The 22,953-nt window shown below is 41.2% G+C and overlaps 1 protein-coding gene across 1 annotated transcript; it reads left to right on the plus strand.

Annotated features, from left to right (window-relative positions):
- The first annotated feature begins 618 nt into the window (after nucleotides 1-618).
- On the plus strand, nucleotides 619-22,719 carry golim4a (golgi integral membrane protein 4a). The gene is made up of 16 exons (XM_035154534.2): nucleotides 619-1,293; nucleotides 10,003-10,077; nucleotides 10,362-10,411; nucleotides 11,032-11,085; nucleotides 11,348-11,498; nucleotides 13,064-13,146; nucleotides 13,511-13,594; nucleotides 15,164-15,346; nucleotides 15,442-15,720; nucleotides 16,745-17,031; nucleotides 17,432-17,508; nucleotides 17,756-17,826; nucleotides 18,612-18,821; nucleotides 18,906-18,974; nucleotides 19,186-19,275; nucleotides 21,595-22,719. Exons 1-16 carry the CDS (start codon nucleotides 1,107-1,109, stop codon nucleotides 21,748-21,750), a joined length of 2,106 nt encoding a protein of 701 aa, XP_035010425.1. The 5' UTR covers nucleotides 619-1,106; the 3' UTR covers nucleotides 21,751-22,719.
- Nucleotides 22,720-22,953: the final 234 nt, after the last annotated feature.

Genomic DNA, 22,953 nt, shown 5'->3' on the forward strand with positions numbered 1-22,953 from the left:
TGTACCTTGCTACTTTGTTTTCTCCTTTGTGTTGTCTATATTTAATTTGAATCCATTGCTCCAGGTTTTATTAAAGGTTCAGTGTGTAGAATTTAGTGATATCTAGTGGTAAAGTTGCATGTTACAACTGAATACCCCTCACCTAACCCTGTCTGTGGTAGCCTTCTGTTGTCATAAAACTCAAAAGGTGTTTAGTTTGTCCAGTCTGGGCTACTGTAAAAAAAAAACATGGCTGCCTCTGTAGAGCGGACCCACTCCTGATGTTACTATAAAGTATTTAAACATAAAGGGCCCATTCTTGGGTAAAGAAAACAACAATTACTACAATTTAGATGATTGCAAACGAGTGAAAACATCACTAGGATTATTTTATTTTTGCCAATAGATTCCTTTCGCCTAAATCTTACACACTGAAGCTTTAAGATTAATGAGGCCTTGTTCATGTGTTGTTCTCTATTACAACATCGTGCAATTAATTTTGTTCATTCCTGTTTGGAAAACAAAAACAAGCCCCCACCCTCACTTCCCTGGCCACTTTTTTGACGGAGCTCTGTGGCGACCAATCGCTGGTGGGTTTAGCAGCGAGGGTGGGAGCCGGGGGCGGGACTTCCTGTGGGGCTGCAGTGGGATGGCAGCAGGCAGCTGCGGGGCTGACACGTATCTGAAGTTAAAGGTGCTCTGGAGGCCGCGTCGAGGACTTGAAGTGTCTTTATTATTTTTTTTCCCCATTGTCTTGTTTGAACAACGTCGGGGAAGTGAGAGTGTGGCAGCGGGGGCAGAGGAGCCGTCAGCCCCGGGTTGAGCTGCGTTAGAGCCGCCGAAGTTTGACGTGAAGTCTGGAGAAAATCTGAGCGGCTACTTTGAAGTTCCAGGAGAGGGTCGACAAGCGGAGGAAAGTATGTCCACCGGGGGAAATACCACCGTGTAACCCGTGTTGTTTCTGCCCGGGAATGCTCGGGAAGTGAGGGGAGGGGTGGGTGGGCTCGCGCCAGTCTTCACCGGGAGGTAAAGGGAAGAAAAAAAAGGGGAAAAGTTGAGTCGGGAAGTTTCCAGCAGCAGAGACGGAGCTTTCTCTCGCAGACAGCGGGGAGCGCTGAGGGTCCAACATGGGGAACGGGGTGTGCTCCCGGCGGCAGCGCAGGATCTTCCAGTGCCTGCTGCTGCTCACGGTGGTCTGCGGGATGATGTACGGGGGCATGCTGTCCTATGAGGTGCACAAGCAGCTGAGGAGGACCGAGGCGACGGCGCTGAAGTACCAGCAGCATCAGGAGTCCCTGTCGGCTCAGCTCCAAGGTAAACACGGCGAAGTGTGAGGTGATTGACCGGTGCTCGGTCTGCACGCAGGTGAAGAGGTGAGCGTGGGAACTCGTGAGTGCGGCGCCAGACTCCGATCACAGAACTGCAGTTTTAAAGTTTGCGTAGTCGCTTTCAAACGCCCATCCTCCCTAAAACCAACACGAGTACTTGCATCAGTTCATTAAGAACCACAGATCGGTTCGGCGTTATTCCCGTTAGAAAGTTGAAACTTTGTGAGATTAAACGCTTTGTTGTGATTTGTCTGTGTGTCAAAGGTTAGCAGGGCGATGATATACCAAGGGCCAGTGTTTGACATTTGACCTCAGGTGGCTTTCTAATCCTGTGATAAACCAGCAGGTTAAGGTTTGAGCAGATTAGTCCATGGTGTTGGTATTTAGCCGGACTGGACATGTCTGCCTTCTGCATAGGGCTACTGTAAAGAGAATGACATTTAATGGAATAAGTGGTGCTTACTGCAGGCTGGACAGGCTGACACACACACACACACACATCCTTTTTAGGACTTTGCATTGACTTCCATTTATTGTAAACAAACCAAAACCTTAACTTAACCTTAACCTAACCCACAATTCACATCTTAACCAGGACTTCAGAAATGACAGTTTGCCTCATTAGGACCAGGCTTTGGTCCCCATGAGGACTACTGGTCCTGACAAGGTCAGTGTTGATGCAGGAAAAGGTCCTAAAGAGGTCATAAAAAAGGGTATACACACACGCACACACACCTGGTTGTAGTGGCTGTGTCCCCCAGGCTCACCTTAACAGTATACTCATTATTATACTTTGAAGTCATGAGGTCAGCCACCACATCTGCTTCTTTTAGCCACAGCTGGGATAGCAGGAGGGGAAAAAGAGCACACTCACCTCAGTTGTAAGAAGAGGCTGACGAAGCATAATGTTATATATAGTTTAAACTTTTAAAAAGTCTTAAAATAGGTTAAAGAGCTGGGTCCTGCACCGCCCTGGCAATGTTAGAGGCCACTCAGTGTCCAGACGCCACTGAAGACGGTATTGTTCTGATTTTGCCACATCATCATCTACCTGTTAACAGCAAAGACCCTTTTACTTTCTGTGATTGTGTTATTACAGAGGACTGTATAGCACTTGTTTCCAATCAGGGATGTATTTTAACTTTTTATATATACAGTATATATGGCACTGATGCTGCAGAGGTTGATAGCATTGTAGCACGGGCTACTCTGAAAACAATCACAGGTATAGATCTCTTAAAAAGGTATGTGACAATACCAGCTATAAATGTTTTGGGATAAACATTGTCTTTATCACAGGGAACTGTATGAACACGTCAGTACATTCAAATTAGCAGTTCAACTCTCTTTAAATACATATCATCATAAATAAATATATAGAAGAAAGTATGTAAATCACTAATAAGAGAACAAAAAACAACTTTGGAAGGTGTGTGTGTGTGTGTGTGTGTGTGTGTGTGTGTGTGTGTGTGTGTGTGTGTGTGTGTGTGTGTGTGTGTGTGTGTGTGTGTGTGTGTGTGTGTGTGTGTGTGTGTGTGTGTGTGTGCTCTCATACGTGTCACCCACTGGCCCTCTCAGAGGGGTTGGTTTGTTGGATTTGTTAGCTAGCTTGCTTGACGCACTGATAAACAAAGGGATTGTTCGATAGAAATTGTGGGAGTTGGTATTTGACGTATGGACATTACTACAACTACCAAGTAGAATTCACCTGACACACATGCAAGTACACAATCCCCTCATTTCACAGTCCACACACACAAGCAGCTTTGATTCAAACATGCACACACACTCATGTAAATTCGTCTATCACATTTTCTTTTCTACCAGTGTAGTCAAAATTCAGACACCTTTATTTTATAAAAAAAAAAGATTTAAAAAGTAATTCAACCATGTGATACTGCATCATAAAACACAGATAATAAACAGCAGGTATAATACATGTTGGGCAGCACAGTAGGTTCCAGGCCTTTATTTAAAATTCTAGTGGCGTATCTAGATTAAAGATTGGCACAGTCACCAGTTATTTAGTAACAACCAAGAAACATAATAACTAACAGTAAAACCCACATTAACAGTCAAAACTCCACAGACATTGACTGATCTGTTTGCTTTACTGCCATGTGGGGTAAACAGTGTCACACCCACTCAGCGTTAGTGCATTTACAGTATGCTCCTCTGTATTACCTACGTAACGTTTCTATTAAAAATCAAACTTGGGGAACTTCTTACACACCACACCTCTACAAAAGATTAAACAGTCCTTTACTACAGTAACCTCTGTGATTTGCTCCCTCCCCATAAAGACTCATAAACACACTATGCTCTGCGGACAGGATGTGAGGTTTTGTGTCATGCCATTAGGCCCTTGGTTTAAAATTAACAGCTAGGCTGAGAGTCCACTCCTACATGACTTCATCACTTTCAGAACAAAGTGTGTGGTCACATCAGGGGGTCAGAGAGTGGGGTCGGTGTTTGAGCCCAGACCTGATAATTTTATTCGGCATTTGATCCACCTAATAGGTAGTTATCTCAAGCTCACCATCCACAGCTGGGTCCAGCAGTTTGACTAATAGTGTTGTCCTCTAGCTTTTTACTCATCAGATGTGTGTAGCCACATGCACAGATTTAGGCCTCATGTTTGTTTTGTCATCATGTGAAGCATCCTGTGCCAAATTTGAATTGTTAAAGAGTAAATTTGACTTCACAGGTGGTTATGAATAGCTGCGAGTTTCCATGTTGGCAGCCCTAAATGAGAAAAGGGAGCTTTTCCTCCATTACAGAAAGTCCCTCACATTTGTTTTATAATGTAGATTTCTTAGACAAGGGTCACTAAGCTAAGCTTTCAGTCCGTTCCAGGTCAACCGTATACCAATGGCTTCTGTTTCGTTTTTCAAAAGATGCACAAAATCTGATATATTTAGAGCATGACCGTATAGTGTGACACTTCGAAGAAAGCAATAGTGTTTAACCCCATTTGCATCGCTTACACTAGGCACCACGCCCATACTTTCATTGTGAAGCGATGGATCATTCAGCCAATCACAGGGTCGACCCATTCAACATCCATTGGCCGACAGTTGATTGCAGTTTTTCCTGTCCTATATTTAGAGGTGGGCCATAGCTTGGGGGTTGTGAGCTGGATGTATTGATTCGCTGTTTCCCACTATAACCATAGGCTGGCGGTTGTAAGTCATTTAAAAGCATCAACTGGCACTTTGTGGTTTTGCCTGCACTCTGACAAATGTGTCCCCATGATTAAACACCCATTCACTCCCTCACACACAATCATACATACACACACTCACAATGACACAGCGTGCTGTTTGCAAACACATGAAACAAACACAATAACTGCAGCAGGCTCAAAATAGTATATCATCAACACTTTTGTCGCCTTCTGTTTATTGTAACGAACATGCTCATGTGAATGTAATGGTCTGTTTTCCTGGGATAAAAGGAAGTAAATACTTTTGTTTCTTGATTAAAATGAACTGCATTTATCTAGTGATTAGGTCTTCATGACCACTCAAAGTGCTTTAAATTACAGATCATATTTACCTATTAAAAAAAACATGTTCATGCAGCGCTTGAAATACGTAGAGCATTGTCTAACAATCATACACCATCCTCACAATGCTGGCACAGCAGTCAGTGGCAATTTGCTCAAAGGACAGTTTAACATGCAGACTGGGGGAGCCTAGAATCGAACCACAGAACATCCGATTAGCGAAAGAGCCGCTCTCTACCTCCTCTCTACCCCGAAGCCACAGTTAGAAATGCACTCTGTTTCTGGATTAAACCAAAGTATGGGACTTGATTTGGGATTTTGCATTTCCTGACAAAAATGAAAAAGTCAGATTGTCATGCAGAGTGTCTTCCAAACTCTAATCCCAAAGAAATGAGCAATAAAAACAAGAGACGTGACCTGAAAATAAATCAAGTCACATCCGAAGACATTGCGCTGCACATTCAGAATATAAACCTGTAGTTTATGTAAAATAGCGCAGGTAAAATCTATTCTCCAATCTGTTTCTGGGATCTTGTTACATCAGTCGGTTCCAGGGGACTGACGTTAGCATGCTGAACAGGCCACCGTCTCCACACTACTTCTCTTAGGGTCTAAATCTTTCTGTCCTTCGACTTTCATCCAGTATTTTGGCCGATGACAGGAGGTCAGTTTCTTACCAGGTTCTCAACTGCCTTAAGGTTTCTCCAATTAACTGAGTTACAATTTTAATTTAAAAGACTTAACACCACTCAAACATGCATGTTAGAATGTATAATAACTGGGCATAAAGGTTCCTATGTGGTCAATGTTTAGTAGAAGATAGAAGGAACGCTGCCATACAAGGAGGAAATTTGAAACTCCCAATACTTTTTCCCTGGGCTTTGCGCAAGTGGTCCCCTGTGTGTGTGCTCGGTAGTACAGTGGGTGTATGAATGAGAACACACACACACGCATACAAACAAACCGCAGACAAAATCCTGGAGCCCATTTCCCTGTGTGATTGATAGTGTTCGCAGTGCACACCCCGGCCAACTCTAACCAATCCAATCTTCTCTACATCTAAGCCAGTAGGCCAGTAAAGGTCACCACCATACAGAACTCCCTTGTTCTCGCTCTGCTGATGCACTTTAACCACACTGTGAGGGAAATGTTTCATTTGTGTGAGCCCGAAACAATAATGCACATTGAAGTTTGAACGACATAAGGACAGGTGTAAAACGAATCAGTCTTTGGAAGGTTTTCCTTTGTGGGAATTGTAGACCCTTTGTACAGTAGGCGTGGGTCGAGCTGCACCTTGTCGTTTGTTTATCTTCTTTTCTGGTGCGGTGGTCAGAAGAAAACTGCAACGAAGCAAAGGAAGACTTGCACACAAAACAAAAGAAGATCAAGACTGTTGGCTAAATTTTCAATTTTATATATTACAATACAGTCTGGATAGACAGTAAAGCCAAGCTTTACTGAATTAATAATTGTTTAGCTGTTTTTCAGACATGAACTCCTGAAGATGTTTATAAAATTCCAATAAAAAAAACTATTTCGAAGTTATTGATGTCTGAAAGCAGCTTATTTGAACATGTTCTGTTATATTGGTTTACTTTAAGCTAGGTTGATGAAATCGACTGTAAGGTAATCTCTGGTTTTGGGTTTTTAATTAGTTTAATATTTGAATGCTTTGAATGACTAAAGTAAAAGACAATGCATTTTAATATTTCAATTCAACACTTCATCTTTGATTTTTAACCTTGTTATGTTAATGTCAAGGAAATTGAGTTTCTAAATGGAACACACTTAATAAATAATAAAAAATGTCCTTGTAGAAATGTTAGTGAGTTTTAATAATTCAGAAGCACAGTCAAATGACATGCGTTTTTAGACTGTAGCTTCTTTGTCGCTGTTGCCCAACTTGTCCATGTCATCCCCTAGAGAGTGGGTGTGTGTGTGTGTGTGTGTGTGGTGTGGCCTGAGCTGAGCAAAGAGCAACATGGCCTCATCTACTGAGACACCAGTAACCTCAGTAATCTGATGCTCTGGACGTCCATCTGATCAGGATCAGAGGAAAGGAAGAATTTGGAGTTGGATTTCACCCCCAGGAATTAAATCAGAACGTCATCAGACTTTTCTAAGGCTGTGATATGAATTTAGATTATGAACATGACACAGGCTCATAAAACACTGAGAAGTGGTCACTGCAGCGAACACTGATAGCCTCTCTGTCAGTGTTAGTGTGTAATAAGTGATAGCTACAAAGTTCAAGTTAACTGATTCGTTCACTCTGCCAAGGAGGTTATGTCTCCGCCTCTGTCCATTGGCTTGCATTGGTTGGTTTGTTTGTCAGATGGGTTAAGCAAAAACTACAAACAGATTTCCATGTAATTTGGTGAAAGGTTGGGACATGAACCAAAAAACAACCTGTAGGATTTGTTTTTACTTTCTTTGATTTTGACTTTCTTAAACATCATGATATGTCCTATGAAATAATTCATGGATCTTGATAAAAAAAACATATTTAGAGAACTGATACCCATAAGTGTGTGCAATTTGGTGCAGCTTGATTGATTTTAAAGGGACTGTAGGGTTTTGGTGGTATGCACTCTACTGAGTGACATTCTAGTTCTCCAATATTTCATCAGTAAATTCACTGGTACGACCAATTGAGTGATTTAGCTGAAATTTTTATTTTTATTTGCCAAAACAAATTGTAGTAATCCAGTAATAGTGGTGTGAAGACGATGGCAGATGTTTGAGAAAGCAGTGTTGTCGTTGGAGAAAAAAACAAACTTCAAACCAAGCTATGAAGTCTGTTAGAATGTATTTTTTCTGCTGTATAAGCTTGGATAACCACCACTTACTTTACCAAGTCTGCTGTCTCACCCTGTTATTTTGGTTTGTGTATTTCCATGAATGTCTCTCTCCCTTCAGTCTCTCCTAGTTTGCCATATTTCTGCCTGTGTCATTGTTTCGCTCTTTTCTTTTTTTGGTTTGGTTGCTTATTCTCTGTGCCTTCATCTGCTTCTCCTTCCTTCACTCCTTCTCCTTTGTCTTCGTCGTGAAATTCTTACAACGTTGTTCTGTGTAGCAAAACTGTATAAGTTTATCCTGGAGTCTATTGAGTTGGCACTTGAAAAGAAAGAAAAGCCACATGATCAGTCTGACCTCCCATTACGCCCAGGTCAGGAGAGAGAAAATGTGACAAAGAGGAAGAAGTTACGACCGTTGTCAACTTCTTCATGTGGAAGTGATAATGCATTTGTAGAACACATTAACTGAGGTTAAGATGACAAAGCATTTACGGTTACTTTACTGTTACTATCAAAGTTACCAAATTATAAAAACATAAAAGGTTTAAATTATATTGGACTCATAAACCACGACCCCATAATTTGTCATTCTTTCCTCTTAGTAAATGCTGTGTCAATAGTGTCCAGTACAACAGGGCCAACAAACAAACGCTGCCAACTCACATATTTGGAGCCAGGAATCGTGGATGGAGGCCAAGGTCCTACTGATATACGTGATAGTATAACTTGCAGGAAGTAAATTAATCTCTTAATGTGTCCATATTATGCTTTTTGTTTTTTTCCTTTCCTTAAGTGAGTCATAGCTTTTTTGTGTCCAAAGTCCTTCTCTCCCACACAAAATATTTCTCCTGATACGCCTGGAAGGCCTCGTTTGCTTTCTTGTCTTCTTTCCTTAAAGCGTCTACATCACCAATTAACATGTAATATGCTCATCTATCAGCTAGTTTGGCTCAAATTTAATCAGCAGAGCCAATGCTAAGGCTACAGTTGTGTTAAAGCTGATCAGGAAGTCTCTCAAAAAGAGGTATGACATTTCTGAAACACTGTTAAAGAGGTTGCAGAATCCAAAAGAAGAATGTGCTGATGTGCAGTTTTGAAAAAGACAGCCTGTTAGCCTGTTAAAATCTGAGGAGTTAAGGGGAAAACATTTTTTAAATAAGAATTTACATTTCAAATCAGTAACATGTATAGTCTTGTTTCGTTTTTGGTAGTTTTTACTAGCTTGTAAACCTACCGTTACCATAGCCCATATATAAGTGAACGACATGCCTCTGAAAAAGAGTGTCTCGATTGCCACCTGGTGGCTGGCTGCAGTATAGGTCATAAACCCAGTCTCCTCTATGTTAGTAGGTGGAGCATGGACTTAAAGGTCAAAGTGAATGTCAAATAAATTTCTCTCAAAGATTGTTTCTGTCATTTTAGGTATTTTCATCACACTGATGTTTGTTCAAGATTTAATTTTAGTTATGTTTTAATTAGTTATAAGATGCTACACAAAATGGGAGGAAATGTCATTTTTGAGAGCTGAGAGTGACTTGTGATTGGTCCATCGCGAATATCAGCAGGACCTTGTTACCGCGGCTCCATCCCCCGATTACTGGCTCCAAATGGAGTGGAGGAAGTGGAGACACTTCATACATTTTTATATGCAGTTTATGTCCATTACGTTTTAAATGTTGCATTGTTTGTGTGTTGTATCAGCTTTGATGCTGTTTTCTGTTATTTCCATCTTGTAACCGGCTGTGTACTGCCTAGTGGACATAACTCCCCACATGGATTATTTCTGCTTCGTTTTAACTTAATTTTGAATCAGATTAAGGATTTAAAAAAATGGAGGAAATACAAAATGTATATTTTGAGACCGAGTGATTGGAGTTTGGAGAGGACAGAAGTTAGAATTGTGTCTAAGAATAAAAAGAGGATCTCCCTTCAAATTAAGAGGCATACAAGAGCTTCTAGGTTATTAAGGAACATTTGGGACTATTTTATCACGTCTATTTAACCTTGTCTGGAAAAAAGGTGATTCTTTGCTTAAAAACTTCTTTGACTCAAGCCACCAGGCACAGCAGCCTGAGACAAAGTATTTGTAAATCACCACAGATGTGAGGAATACCACAGCTTTCTGTCGATGGAGGAGCCGTCACATCCCTGAGATCAATGTGGCTGAATAAATATCACACCGCACTCTTATATCAACCATAATATGCATTTCCTCTCTCTGTCTCTGCTCTCTCTATAATTGATATTTTAAACTGTAGTGAGTGCATATGTTATTGCAATTGTTTATTGCTATTGCAGCTTTCTTTTTGTCTATTTTCCAAAAAACAAGAGGTCTGTGTTTTCTCTCCTCCCTTTATTCATCCCCTCCATCTGTGTTTTCTTTGTGTAGTGGTATATGAGCATCGCTCCCGGTTGGAGAAATCTCTGCAGAAGGAGAGGTTAGACCACAAAAAGGCCAAAGAAGGTGAGAAAAATAACCTCTATTCTCTATTCTGATTATTTTGGGGAATTCATCATACCTCAAACTGTGACTGCATATCATGTGGTGGTAGAATAAATATCAGATTGCTATACATATTTAAAACATTTGGTTATAGTATTATTGTTGATCACTTTGGGTAAAGGCATCAGCCAAATAAATGAGTGAATTGTTGAACAGTGAACCTTGACTATTTTCATACTCCACATAGTTTTACTTTACATTTGTTAAAGTTACATAAAATAAGATTGATCTCTTCTGATTTCTAGATTATCTGGGTTATAAACTCGATGCACAACAGTCACTGAACAAGGAGAAGGTATGTTTTTTACATAATTACTTTTTCTTTTATTCATCTGTACATCTATAAAACTTGAGGCCTTTCAACAGGGATGCAAATAAACTGCACAAAATAGCGACTAATTCAAGAGCTTATACTGTATCAAAGCTGCTTTTGGATGTATTTCTAGCGTATTGTAAGTATTTAATTTGACAAAGGTATAGATATACTTTATATCAGACTGGACAGAGGAGGAAGTTATTGTTGTTCATCTTCTGCGACTGCTTCAAAATATCAACAACACACATTCTGTTTGGTTGTGATTGGACATGTCGCAAGTGAAACCTTTGTCCAACAAAATAAAAGCTGCAATATCGTTCAGCAAATATACGTTGCTGATATGAAAGCTTGCATTGAATGGATACAGATAGGAAATATATTAATTTCACGAAAAAACACATCTAGTTTGCAAAGGCCTTAATTCTTAGGAAAGTTTAAGCTGCTTCTCAACTGGTGTGTAAAACAGCAGCTTTGTGCTGCTGTAACTGACACGACCAGCTTGAATTCACCTCTTCTCTATAGTCTGTTGTAACAGTAACTTTAAGCCTGAACCACAAAGTCACTGAGTTTTGTAACCTTTTGTCTTTATGTTGAAACAGCAAGACTCCGGCAGCAGATTAAATTCTTTACAAGTGCAACATCAGATGTTAAAGGTATGACATTACCAACACACACGCACATGTGCTTCTCTCTATTCTAACACTGACGCAGATATCCTCTTAACCTTCTGCCATTTGAACACACATTCTCCCTGACCTCACAGCTACATCCTTCCTCTTGTATTAGTGAGGAAGTCAATGCCTGGTTGGGGGAAGGGTCTGTTTTTCATTCAGGGTTGATGATTCAGTGATTTTATTATGAGGAGAAAATCAAACCCACATGATGACAGTGGATTTATTTTGTCTTCTCTGTCAGAACCAGCATGACGACCTGAAGAAGCTGTACTACGGCCTGCAGGAGCAGCACCAAACGCAGGGCGAGGACCATGGCCGACTGCTGGACGAACACAAAGACCGCTACGAGAAGCTGCAGCAAATCAAAGACGTGGAAGTCTCCCAACTCAAAGGTGCAGTCTTCTGTCTTTATGTAGTGGTGTCATCATCACTTACCTTGTCTCCATCTTCTGGTTGTATCAAGTACTGCAGGTCTTAAACCAGATGTTTTATATTTAGATCCAGAAAAAAAATAGTTTTTCACTTCAGTACGTGGTAAGTACCAAGCTTTACTTAAAATGGTTGGATTTAATTTTCCATGCTGCTAAAGATATGTGAACACAAGTGGAAGCAGGGTTTGTGACGTGAGTCATAAGGATAAAAAAGAAGTGGTTTTAATCATCTTTGCTTATGTTTTGCAATCTTGTTTGTAGCCTGGCTCTTTCCGCAACTAACAAAGAAAGGCTCCCTGTTTAAACCGGCATGCCCAGCATACTTGAATAGTCATGTGATATATGTGTTTTCAGACCAAATTCATCACCATAAGTGATTGCTGACTATAAAACAGGTGTGTAGGATAGTCCCGCAACTTGAAGACACACACTGACTCGCTGCTCACTTCTCTGTCTCTCTCTACGTTATGTTGAAATGCTGATTTGTTTGAAATGACGCCCCAATATCAGCACTGATCACCACATAATGATCCATACTTTTCCTCAATGAGTCAAATCTTTCTTCAAAGCTGCGCCTTCATTCATACTACAGCTCGTCTCTCGTGCTGACACACACTCACACACACAAACAGTGTGATCGGACACATGTGTAAACTCAGACTGGGTAAAAACAACACACTTTGTAAACTTAGTCAATGTATGGATAGCCGGAGGAGATGGTTGGGCGTGCTCGGTTTGGCTCGACTCGTTTGGTGCAGTGCGCGGCACGATTCATAGAGACACAGAGTAGCAAGAAATTACTGACAGAGCTGGTAACAACATTTTTACCATCCAAACATGTTTGAAAAGACCCAAATGAACACTGCAAGTGAACATAGTGGAGCTGTGCATGGCTCCCTGGGTGTCTGCCTTGGTGGAGCTGTGGCCGGGCTGTGTGCGCTCTGGGTCTGTGCCCTGGGGTCGTGCATGGCTCCCTAGGTGTCTGCACCATTGACTCGCCATTGTTCTGACTGTGTGCCCTGTTCAGAAATGAGCTTGGCTTGATTACGTTCCAGGGGTGAGTCACATGGTCTTGCTCTCTCTCTCTTTCCCTCTCACTCACGTTTAAATACTGTCACCCAGATGCGCTCACAGGTACCGAAACTTGGCATTGGCGATTAGCGTGAATCGGTACCCGGTAGTACCAGCGTAATTCTGTCGGTACCTTTAAAAGTACCGAGTTCTGTACCCAACCCTAATGGGCAGGGATTAAAATTGTTATGGAGCCAAAGTGCTTGTGTGATCAGAGCTCATTTTAGTTTGTAAATGCTGTTTTCAAATGAAAACCTAGTATGGATGTAGCCTCCCTGTGGGGAGTCTGTGCTGAATTTGAGGGTGGAGGAGCAGTGGTTGCCGACTATGTCAGTTGGTCTGCTGTTTGTGAGGAATTCCTTGATTCAAGTGCAGGGGGAAAATATTGTACTTGTTGCATGTTTGTTTTTTTGTTTAGTTGCAAGCTTTCTGTTCATGTGTTTTTCATTCTGCAGATAATAATTTTAACCTGAGAGAGGAGAACAAACAGCTGAGGAAATCCCACCATGAAATTCATGTACAGCTTCAGGACGTTCAGGTGAGAACATGTGGACTGAGCCCTGTGTATATGTACTTGCTTTGTGTTTGGTTATATGTTTTTAAATTGGAAACTGTGTACGTCTTGGGATGCAAAAAATTTCAGAATAACATCCTGATGATAAAGTTTGATCTTAGCTTCTCTTATCTTTTCATCTTTTTAGTCTTATTTTTTCAAACATAGAAAGATAAAATGTGTGCCATCTGAAATTGGATGAATTAAGTAATGATTCATGAAATAGTGCCTGAAAAATAGTAAAAAATACATGTTATGTTAAAATTCATTTGAAATAAATGGTCAATTGTAAGCCTGCCATAAAAATGAATGTCTCATTCCTGCTCTTTGGTTGCGTGTGTGTGTTCAGATTCAGCATCAGGACTTGAAGGCAGTGCACAACCAGCTGTCACTGACACTAGAAGACCACAAGAGTGCGCTGGCTGCAGCTCAGGTAGGAGCAGGCAGCAGAGAGATGCAGTCTCATTGTTCTCTGCAGTCTGTGAATACTGATTGATGCTGAATATCTGCTTTCAGTCTCAGAGGAAATAATAGACAATTAGTTGAATTGAGAGATAAAGGATTTCTGTTTCATTCAAGTGTAACTTTGTTTTTTAGCATGTTAGCAGAGAATATACAGAGACCCGGGCTGAATAATTGGGGGAAAAATGGCTTATTCGTTAATGTTGAACATTATATGTGACTTATCTGATTGCACCCTCCTTTATTTATGATATGCGACCAGTTGTGTAAGTTCTGTACTTTCATCACGTCCCCAGAGCAGCTGAACCATCCTCCTCTCTCCTCTGCAGTCCTCTCAGTTATAACCTTACTTTAACCCTCCCTGTAAAGCTGAGATGTTTATTCCAGTGAATTGTAAAATCACCAGCAAACAGGAAAAAAGATTCCTGATGCGTTGCTTGTTTTTTTGTTTTTTGGATCGATCAGATGTTATATATTCTCCTGGGAAGTGATCTTTGAATGGTTTATTGAATGTACAGTACTCTACCGAGACATTCTTCCTTTCTGTCTCCATTCATGGATTTTCACTGACTCTCCTCTCATTTCCGCTCTCTCTCACTCTGTCTGCAATTGCTAATTTATTTTATGCTTATGCTGCTTTTCATTAGCGCTTCCAGTTGGATGAGCACAATACACGCACACACACACACACACACACACACACACACATACACAAAACTCTTTCCGTCACCCCAGGGGTTCTGTTTTTTTCAGGGCTGTCAGAGCAGTACATCTAAAGGATGTTGCAGCCAATCAGCCAGAAAGATATAATGGAGCGACTGGAGCAGATGAAAAGAGAGGAGGAATTTAGAAATAATTTTTAGAATTTAACCATGTGGCCTGGTTACAAAGTACTGGTTTGTGTATATGTGCTGTATAAAAGAATGGTGTCAGTTAGTGGTTTATTACTGTGGAGTATATGGTCTGTTAGAAGAGAAATGTTTGTTTCACCTCAGGAAACAAGGAAGTGTTAAATGAATAGTTCATCCAAAAATGAAAATTCACTCATTATCTACTCACCACTCTTCCGATGGAGGGGTGGGTGAAGTGTTTGAGTCCAAAAAACACTTCTGGTGGAAATGGCCTCGTTCCGGGGCTTGCAGACACTTGACACCAAACAAGCAGTTTGAAGGCATGTTGTGTTTTTTCTCTTGTTTTTTTACGTCTGAAGATAAGTCACTAATCAGCTACACTGTTGACCCCTGAAACTCCAAAAGTGATTTGTGGACTCAAACACTTCAACAGTACTGCAGTTAAAGATAAGAGAGAGTTATTTGTCTCTCTGCTTTCTAACTGAGACACAGCCAAAGCCAACAGTTTATTATTAATAGGTTATAACTGATTTGTAAAACATTGGTAAATTATTTAACACATCCATTAAATTACAACCTAAACTCTTTTATAAGGTTATTGTACAGTGGTACCAGACTTAGGATCCCACTGGATGACACCGCTCCCTCATGTTTCCCTCGCTAATCGTTGTGAGTGTTGTTCCCTTTAGGTGCAGGTGGATGAGTTCAAGCAGCTGAAGGAAACCCTCAACAGGGCTCCCGTCCCGAGGCAACCTGAGCAAAACCCCGCCCCCCAGGAACTACAAGCAGATGCACCCAAATCCCACATGTATCAAGAGCAGCAGGCTGTGATACAAGAAGAGGAGCCAGCCCCTGAAAATCACCAGGACACGGTAACATAAAAGTCTTTGGTATCACTTTACTACGAGGACAAAAGGTATATAAAAACACACAAATCTATATATTTCCCTTTTTGCTTCCATCTCAGTTGGGCCACCAAGTAGTGGCGGTGCACTCCCAGTCCGAAACCAAGCTCAGCCCCACTGTACCTCATATCACCTTGTCAGAGAGAGAGGAGGATGATGGAGAGGGAGAGGCAGAGAGGAAGAGGGAACTGGCGGAGGAGGAGATGGCTCAAGCAGGACGGCCTCAGAAGCTGGAGGAGGACCCCGACCATCCACAGGATGAGCAGCAGGAGGGAGAGGAGCCGGAACAGGAACAGCCAGATGAGAACGCACTGGACCAACTGAGACATCAGCCACAACCGGTCAGAACTTTAATCTTATATAAACAGGGTTAAACTGACCTTACACCTGACCTAACCCTTTTCCTGTATATCTTGTTTAGAGTAACTGTCATGTGCTTTTAAACTTTAAGACATAAACCTTGTTAAACCATGTGATCCTTGTCATATCAGGGACACAGCTACTGCTCAAATTTAAGTGCTGATCATTAAACGGGAATTGTGATATGTTTTAACCTGAGCCCTATGTTTACAAATGTAACTGTGATTGAATAGTACTAGCAAAATATTTTGGAATTGGTCCAGTAGATTGCCTCCGCTGGCAGCCACGACACAGTGGCAGTGGCTACAATGTAATGTTATGGGACAACTGTGACTGTCTCTCTTTGTAGGAGCTCTTCGTCTGTATACTGCGGCTCAAACAAGCCATGACAGCAATCCAAGTTGAAATTTTCCATGTCAGAAAAAGATTCAGCCACAATAGTTTCTTTCAGTAAAATCCAAACCCCTCTCTCCAACTCACTTCCTCATGCATCTTTCCACCTCCACCTTCCTGCAGCAAGTCTCACGAGACTTGACAGTGAGACTTCTTATTGAGTGCGTCGTGTAATGTTGCCAGACCCTTAGCAAAAACGCAGAATAACAATTTCAGCCTTTTATTGGTGAAAACAAATGTAAGTGGACATCTTGTTCACTGTCGCAGTTGCCCCATAAGATTACATTGTACTGAGTGTCGTGGCTGCTTATGGAGGTGATCTACTGAAAAGATTCCAAAAGCTTTTGTAAGGACCATTAATTTACACAACCACAATTACAAACATAGGGTGCAGGCTAAAAATGAAGAACCAGAATGAATAACAACCTTTCTCCAGTGTTTGATTACTGGCAATTTGCTCATTATGTGTTGTGCTCATTGTTTTTTACTGTTACATTCATCTACTGAACTTTATCTAAGAATAAATTATATCATTATGCTCATGTTTGTCTCAATTTGCAGCAAATGAGTGTTTAGTTTAGTTTTTTTATTCATCTGTTTGTCATCTCAAAGGATCCCCATGCAGAGGTGCACCAGGACAACCAGCTGCAGCACGGGGCGCATGCCCAGGTGGAGCACGTGAAGTCGGCGTATGAACAGCAGCAGGAGCAGCAGCGCCTAGAGGCTCAGAGGGCAGCGGAGAGCAGGCAGATCCATGTGCGACAGGAGGCCCTGCGAGTGCAGAGGAAGAAGGTGATGATGGAGAGGGAGCAGCGGCTGAAGGAGGAGCAGGATAGGGAGCAGCAGCAGCACAAAGAGGCCGACAGGCGGGAGCAGCTGCTGAGAGAGGAGCACCAAAGGTCAGGTCTCAAATCAGCTGGAAGGCAATTGCCCAAATGACACAAAAAACATACTTCCGCATTTAACCTAGAGGTGTCTATTAATGCTGATCATTTCAGTTTCATTTGTCCAGCTTTTAGGCTATTTTGGTTATCCTTGTCTGATCTCTGGAAGGAAGGATGCCAAAGCCATTCAATTTGGCATTGATTAACCCCAGCCTCCTTTTTTATTATAATAGACTGTAATGTTTCCACTCACCAAACTAATGAGTCTCTTGATGATGCTCTAATTAAACAATAAACTGCAATATGGGAAGCAGTACATTTTTAAACACTATATAGGTCACATGCATGTTTCTTGTCTGATGTGGCTTGTAGAGCCTGTGCCTCTCTCACTGCCGACTGTCACTGTTGTCATTAGGAAGAAGACAGAGTATGAGAACATGGACAATGACATCGTCGAAGGAGAAGAAGATGGTCACACTGACGATGAAGACGGTGAGACAGAAATGTTACCAGTAAATGAAATAGACAGATTGTAAATTATTACATCATGTGAACTGCACAGTTTAAAATATTCTCTGAAATAATTTGGTCAGAGTCTAAGCTCAGAGGGTGTGTGTGTGTGTGTGTGTGTGTGTGTGTGTGTGTGTGTGTGTGTGTGTGTGTGTGTGTGTGTGTGTGTGTGTGTGTGTGTGTGTGTGTGTGTGTGTGTGTGTGTGTGTGTGTGTGTGTGTGTAAACAGAGGGAGATGCTCATAAGCTACATGAGGGGGAGGACAAACAAGGAGAAGATCAAAGAGTGCCATCACAACAGGTGAATGTACATCCATTCATCCATCCATTCTGTTCACTCCATCTGTTTATCATCATTTCACCTCCTCCACTCTTTAACTATTTTGAATACTTTAATTAAAGAATTACATTACACTTAAGCTGCTTTCAGACATGCACTGAACTGACATTTTCCTGAAAGTTTGTGAGAATGCAAATGTTGGAGTCAGTTGCCCGGACATTTTTCTGAACTTTTCCTGCCAGCCCCCTAGTAACATGTACAAATACATGTCTGAATGAGCCCATTTGAGAATACAACAGGAAAATATAAAAAAAATCACAGCTTGCAAGTGGGCGTTTTTATTACATTTCTATCATGGGATGGAAACAAAACTGAACAGAAAACAAAACAAAAACAAAAAAATCCTGGCATGAAAAAGATGTCATACACGTGGAACACACCAAAGAAGTTGTCAACTTAGAAAAACAACAAGATTCAAGAGCTTTTGGTGATAAGGGCCGACACCAGACCGATGTACTGTAAACTAAAACAGGTGATTTCCTCAGCAGAATGTATATGTTGTGTCCTACCTCCTGCATTCACTACCCAGGAAAATGTCCAAACCCACTTTTTTTGGCACATTTTCTAGGTCTAAAACATTTCTGAAAACAACTCAATCTGCCAAAACATATTCAGTTACTCTGACATCTTCCTATGCACCTTTTTTGCATATTTCTATCATGCACCTATCAACCCACCGTTACCATTATGATTGTATCTCTTCCTTATTTTACCATATTACCTTGTTTGTATTTCTGCCTGTGAAGGGTGATGTAGATGGTGAGCTTGACCCCGAGAACGACCCCAACAACCAGGGCGAGGATGAGTTTGAGGAGGCCGGGGATGATCAGCCTCAGCACAGGGTGACAGAGGAGGAAGAGGAGGTGGTAGACGAGGAAGAGGAGCCGGCAGCACCAGCACAGCACATAGACGCACACCCCGGCCCTCGACAGCCGGCTGTGGAGGAGGAACTGGTGGTGAGTATGTTTTTAGGGAAGAATGAGACGAGAGAATGTTGAAGAGATTGTGTAGGGAGTGTCTGAACTTGTGTGTGTGTTCAGATGGCTGGAAACCCAGATCAACAGGAAGACACGCTGGACGACCAGTACCAGGAGGAAGTAGAGGATGAGGTGGGTAATACACACAGTCAGGTGCACATTTTACATATTGACAGAAGCAACAGATGAGAGAGAGAAAATAACAAATGACAAGCAGGAAAAGGCAGATTTTACACCAAACTCTACACAAATATGTGTAACAGGTCCCAGACCTTTTGTTTTCATTCCTTACTCCTAAAATCAGTCGAGCATTGAACTCTCTCTTGTTACTGCTGCTCTAAAGGTCCCGGAGGACATCGCTGGTGGGCAGAAGAGAGAAGAGGAGGGGGAGGATGAAGGAGAGGATCCCTATAACGAGGAGAACATAGATCAAGTAGGTTCATCTGTGGGGAACCACTCAGCGAGCTTCTGGCCTTTTCTCTAAGCATTCACACTTCTTAACTACTGCTTTTTATTCCCACATCTTAAACTGTATTGATTTTTGTTTGTTTTTTTTCTCAAAAATTATTAAAAAATTCTATCCAAGGTGCTCAGGCAGTTCCTCTGAAATGCACTCTGTCCCTGGCTTTACAAACATAGTTAGCAGTGTGCAGTTTTGGCCCGATGTCAAAACATATGTTTTCTTAACTTTCGATATGAAAAGAGAGGGTTGGGTTTTTTCTTACACTTGGTCCATGGACTGTATATAAAGATGGACATGTCTCCTGAAATGAAGTTAAAATATCCTCAATCGTACATCTCCATCTTGAGCCGATTATGTCATTGATGTGCATTGGAGGTCAGGAAGCAGTATCGGGGTCCCATCGATACACTAACTTGACCAATAGCGAGTCAGTCTCAGTTGTCAATCATGACGTTTAGTTTGACTTTTCAGTTTGGCCCATGTCTCATCCACTAACATGGAGGAGCCTGGGTTTACTGTAGCCAGCCACCAGGGGGCACTTTGCGCTTCACTATTGGGCCGCTGTCTTGTGGTCGATCTTTTTATACAATCACATTCACGTCCCTACAATCGGTATTCTTGAATCACCCAGCACCTAGTGGCAATTAGAGGAACTGCATCCCAGCAATCTCCACGGATTCCAAATTCTGCTGAGTTGTGTCTTGGTTGAAGCAGACTGGAACTGTGCATCCAATAATAATTCATTCACATTTCTACAGTTTAACTGAGGAATCCATTTTTATCATCTAGGCCTTATCCCAGCTATTGAAGAACATCACAGCCTGAAACAGTTACAGCAAAAACCAGCCATAAAATGTTTTGGTGGTCCATCTGGAAATATATACACTGCTCTGATATTTTAGCTGTACAGGGATTCATGTGTGTGTGTGTGTTTGCAGTTGTGCGTGTGCGTATTGTGTGTATTGCCCCTGTAACTTGAAGCAGGCCTCATGTGTGTCCTGGTAAATGAGGGAGATCAGGTGGAGAGTCTGTCGAAGTGTCAGGTTTCCACCTGAGCCTAGATTATTCAATTTGACCTGAGAGGAAATCTGTTTGAATGGAGGAGCTCACACATATTTTATGATTTTAAAAAACTATAAAACTGATATATTGAATATTTGTTGAAACATATAATATGTAACTATTCTTCATTAGAATGTCTAAAAACAGCTACACTAATGTTATATTTATTGTTGACTTTTGTCAAAATCCAAAATGTTTCCAACAATGAACAAAGCCAGAGAAATCACTAAATTTACTCAAGGTAACAGGAAGTTTCTTTTCGATCGCCTTTTAATTGCATCATATCCTCTTTGCCCGTTGCTCTGACTGTCTCCGCTGTAACTTCTGGGGCAAATGACGTATTGAGAAAGAAAAACAAACTGCTAGCCAGTTTTTTCCTTCCTCTGTTTGTATTGGTCACTCGTAATGGATCACCATTATTCATTGCCGTTTAATGCGTAACATGAATAAAACTTTAATACATTAACTCATCTATGAACATGATTTGCGACTACTCCCATGATCCTTTGCTGATTCACGACGTCATCAAACTAGATTCTTTGTTATTGTTTTGATTGAGAGTGGCTGAAGTTTCATTTTATGCATGTACATACAAATATTGTTCAAATTTAGTTTGTTTTATTGTGTTGGTTGTGATATTTTTTAAAGATAAATATTAAGGACATTTTTACCAAAGATGCTTAACTAAAATGAGTTAAACAAATTTGCAGATGTTGATGAAACAAGTGGTTTTAGTTCAATTAAGTTCATGTATATAGTTAATGTCGCCCCCCCTTGTTTAACGGACTTGTGTTTCATACACTGTCAGTCACATAACGAGTAAACATACTTATGTTTCTCTGTAATTTGAGCTCAGTGAAGCTTCCCCTCTATTCAGCTCCATTCATGCACCGCTGCACAGTCGACCTGGCAGGGGAGTCCCAGGTGAACCTCTTACACAAACGTCTCTGCTCTCATTTATTTACAAGAGAATTACACTCCTGTGTGTTACAGTGCTGTCGACAGATAAGCAGAGAGAACATACAAACACTCACTGTCCTGGTGCAGAGTCACAAAACCAACATTTGTGTTAGTTTGCCTTTTATATTTGAAATCAGTTGATTACAATTCAAAAACAGGAGCCTGAGACTAAATGGTAAACATGATGACAAATAATATATCTTAATTCATCATTTAGTGGGAAACAAATGTTGAATCATCTTGCTTTGTGCTTGTGATTTGCTCCAGGAGGAAGTAAAACACCAGGAAGGTCCAAGAAACGATGGGAATCACAGAAAAGACAGAGAGAACAACGAGGAAGAGAATTACGAAGAGGAAGAGGAGGAGGTCGACGAGGAAAGGGCCGGTCGAGACAAGGGAACCAATCGGAGGGCGGAGATGTAGGACAGACGCAGACTTGAACCAGCTGCAGTGCCTTTTCTGAACGCCAGTACAGCCTATCAGGTCTGTCCTTCTCTTGTTTCTCAAAGGAATAATCGCAGCCATTCAGACAGAATCCCACTTAGAAAAACTGGGATTTTGTGCCTGGAGGACGGGAGGCGATTCCAAACACTGTGGGGCTGGAACTGATCAGCTCATACTGTGGAAACGGACAGAATCTTTTGGACGGAAATTGGATGTATACTGAATATGTTTTCCCTTCTTTTCTGTCTTCTTGCACGTCTGCCTGATCGCCTGTCTGGTTCTGTGACAGACAGAGAATGTATTTTTATCACGTGCTGTCTTTTGTATAAAGAAACCAAAACAAACGATGTTATTCTAATGCTGTCATGGTCAGGCTTTTATACTTGTTTTAGATCAGATTTTATTTTCTTGCATTCCAGTCGATTAAGTCATTTCCTGTTATTTATTGTTCATCGTAACTCTGACAATCGCGAGACGTTTTCCCCCTGACTGAAGGGCTTTTATCGACTTCTTGATGCTTGAACGTTTCCACTGGATATTTCAGACATTTCTGGTGAAGCCATTTTGTGTCGTTCTGACATGTAAGTGCCTTTCCATTCTGGGAAACTCTTCTTGGTCTTTTTACATTTTTACATTTGTTAAATCATTTCAATAGGAAAGCCAGTTAGTGCTGAAACCAACACTGCAGATTGCTTCAGCGTGGCCTTAAAGGAGCAGGGGAGCTGTTTCATGTCGACTGCTGGTGTGAATATAATTCACAAAATCTGGTGCAATGTAATGCAACACCTTTAGCCTACTGTACAATGTATAGTAAAACAAATGCTGACAATTTGTACGTTTCTTTCTGCCAGTTACATTTGATACAAAGTGGTGGGATTGTATGAAATCATGTTTGTCACCTGGATGGTGAGTGGAATAAAGAGGCAGAAGGATGTCAGGTAACTGTAAGGTGACTGTGTTCTCTCTCCTGTTTCAGACCATTCCTCAGAGGTTTAGAACAAGGTTGTGGTTTATCTTTACTCGTCCGTCGTACCTGTGACTGATGCAACAACAAAGGGAACTACAAGAGTGCAGTCAATCGCCAAGTGGCCAATTTATCTAAAACATGATGAATGAAATATGAAGAAAAATAAAATAATATAAATATGAAAAAACTTGCAGTTTTATATTTAGTTACCTATT

The sequence above is a fragment of the Hippoglossus stenolepis genome, chromosome 4, assembly GCF_022539355.2.
Source record: "Hippoglossus stenolepis isolate QCI-W04-F060 chromosome 4, HSTE1.2, whole genome shotgun sequence".
In the NCBI taxonomy this organism is placed as follows: domain Eukaryota; kingdom Metazoa; phylum Chordata; class Actinopteri; order Pleuronectiformes; family Pleuronectidae; genus Hippoglossus; species Hippoglossus stenolepis.

Coding starts and splice junctions, on each gene's coding strand:
- golim4a (XM_035154534.2), top strand. CDS start 1,107: ATGGGGAACGGGGTGTGCTCCCGGCGGCAGCGCAGGATCTTCCAGTGC. Junction 1,294..10,002: donor CCTGTCGGCTCAGCTCCAAG/GTAAACACGGCG, acceptor TTCTTTGTGTAG/TGGTATATGAGCATCGCTCC. Junction 11,499..13,063: donor GGAAGTCTCCCAACTCAAAG/GTGCAGTCTTCT, acceptor TTCATTCTGCAG/ATAATAATTTTAACCTGAGA.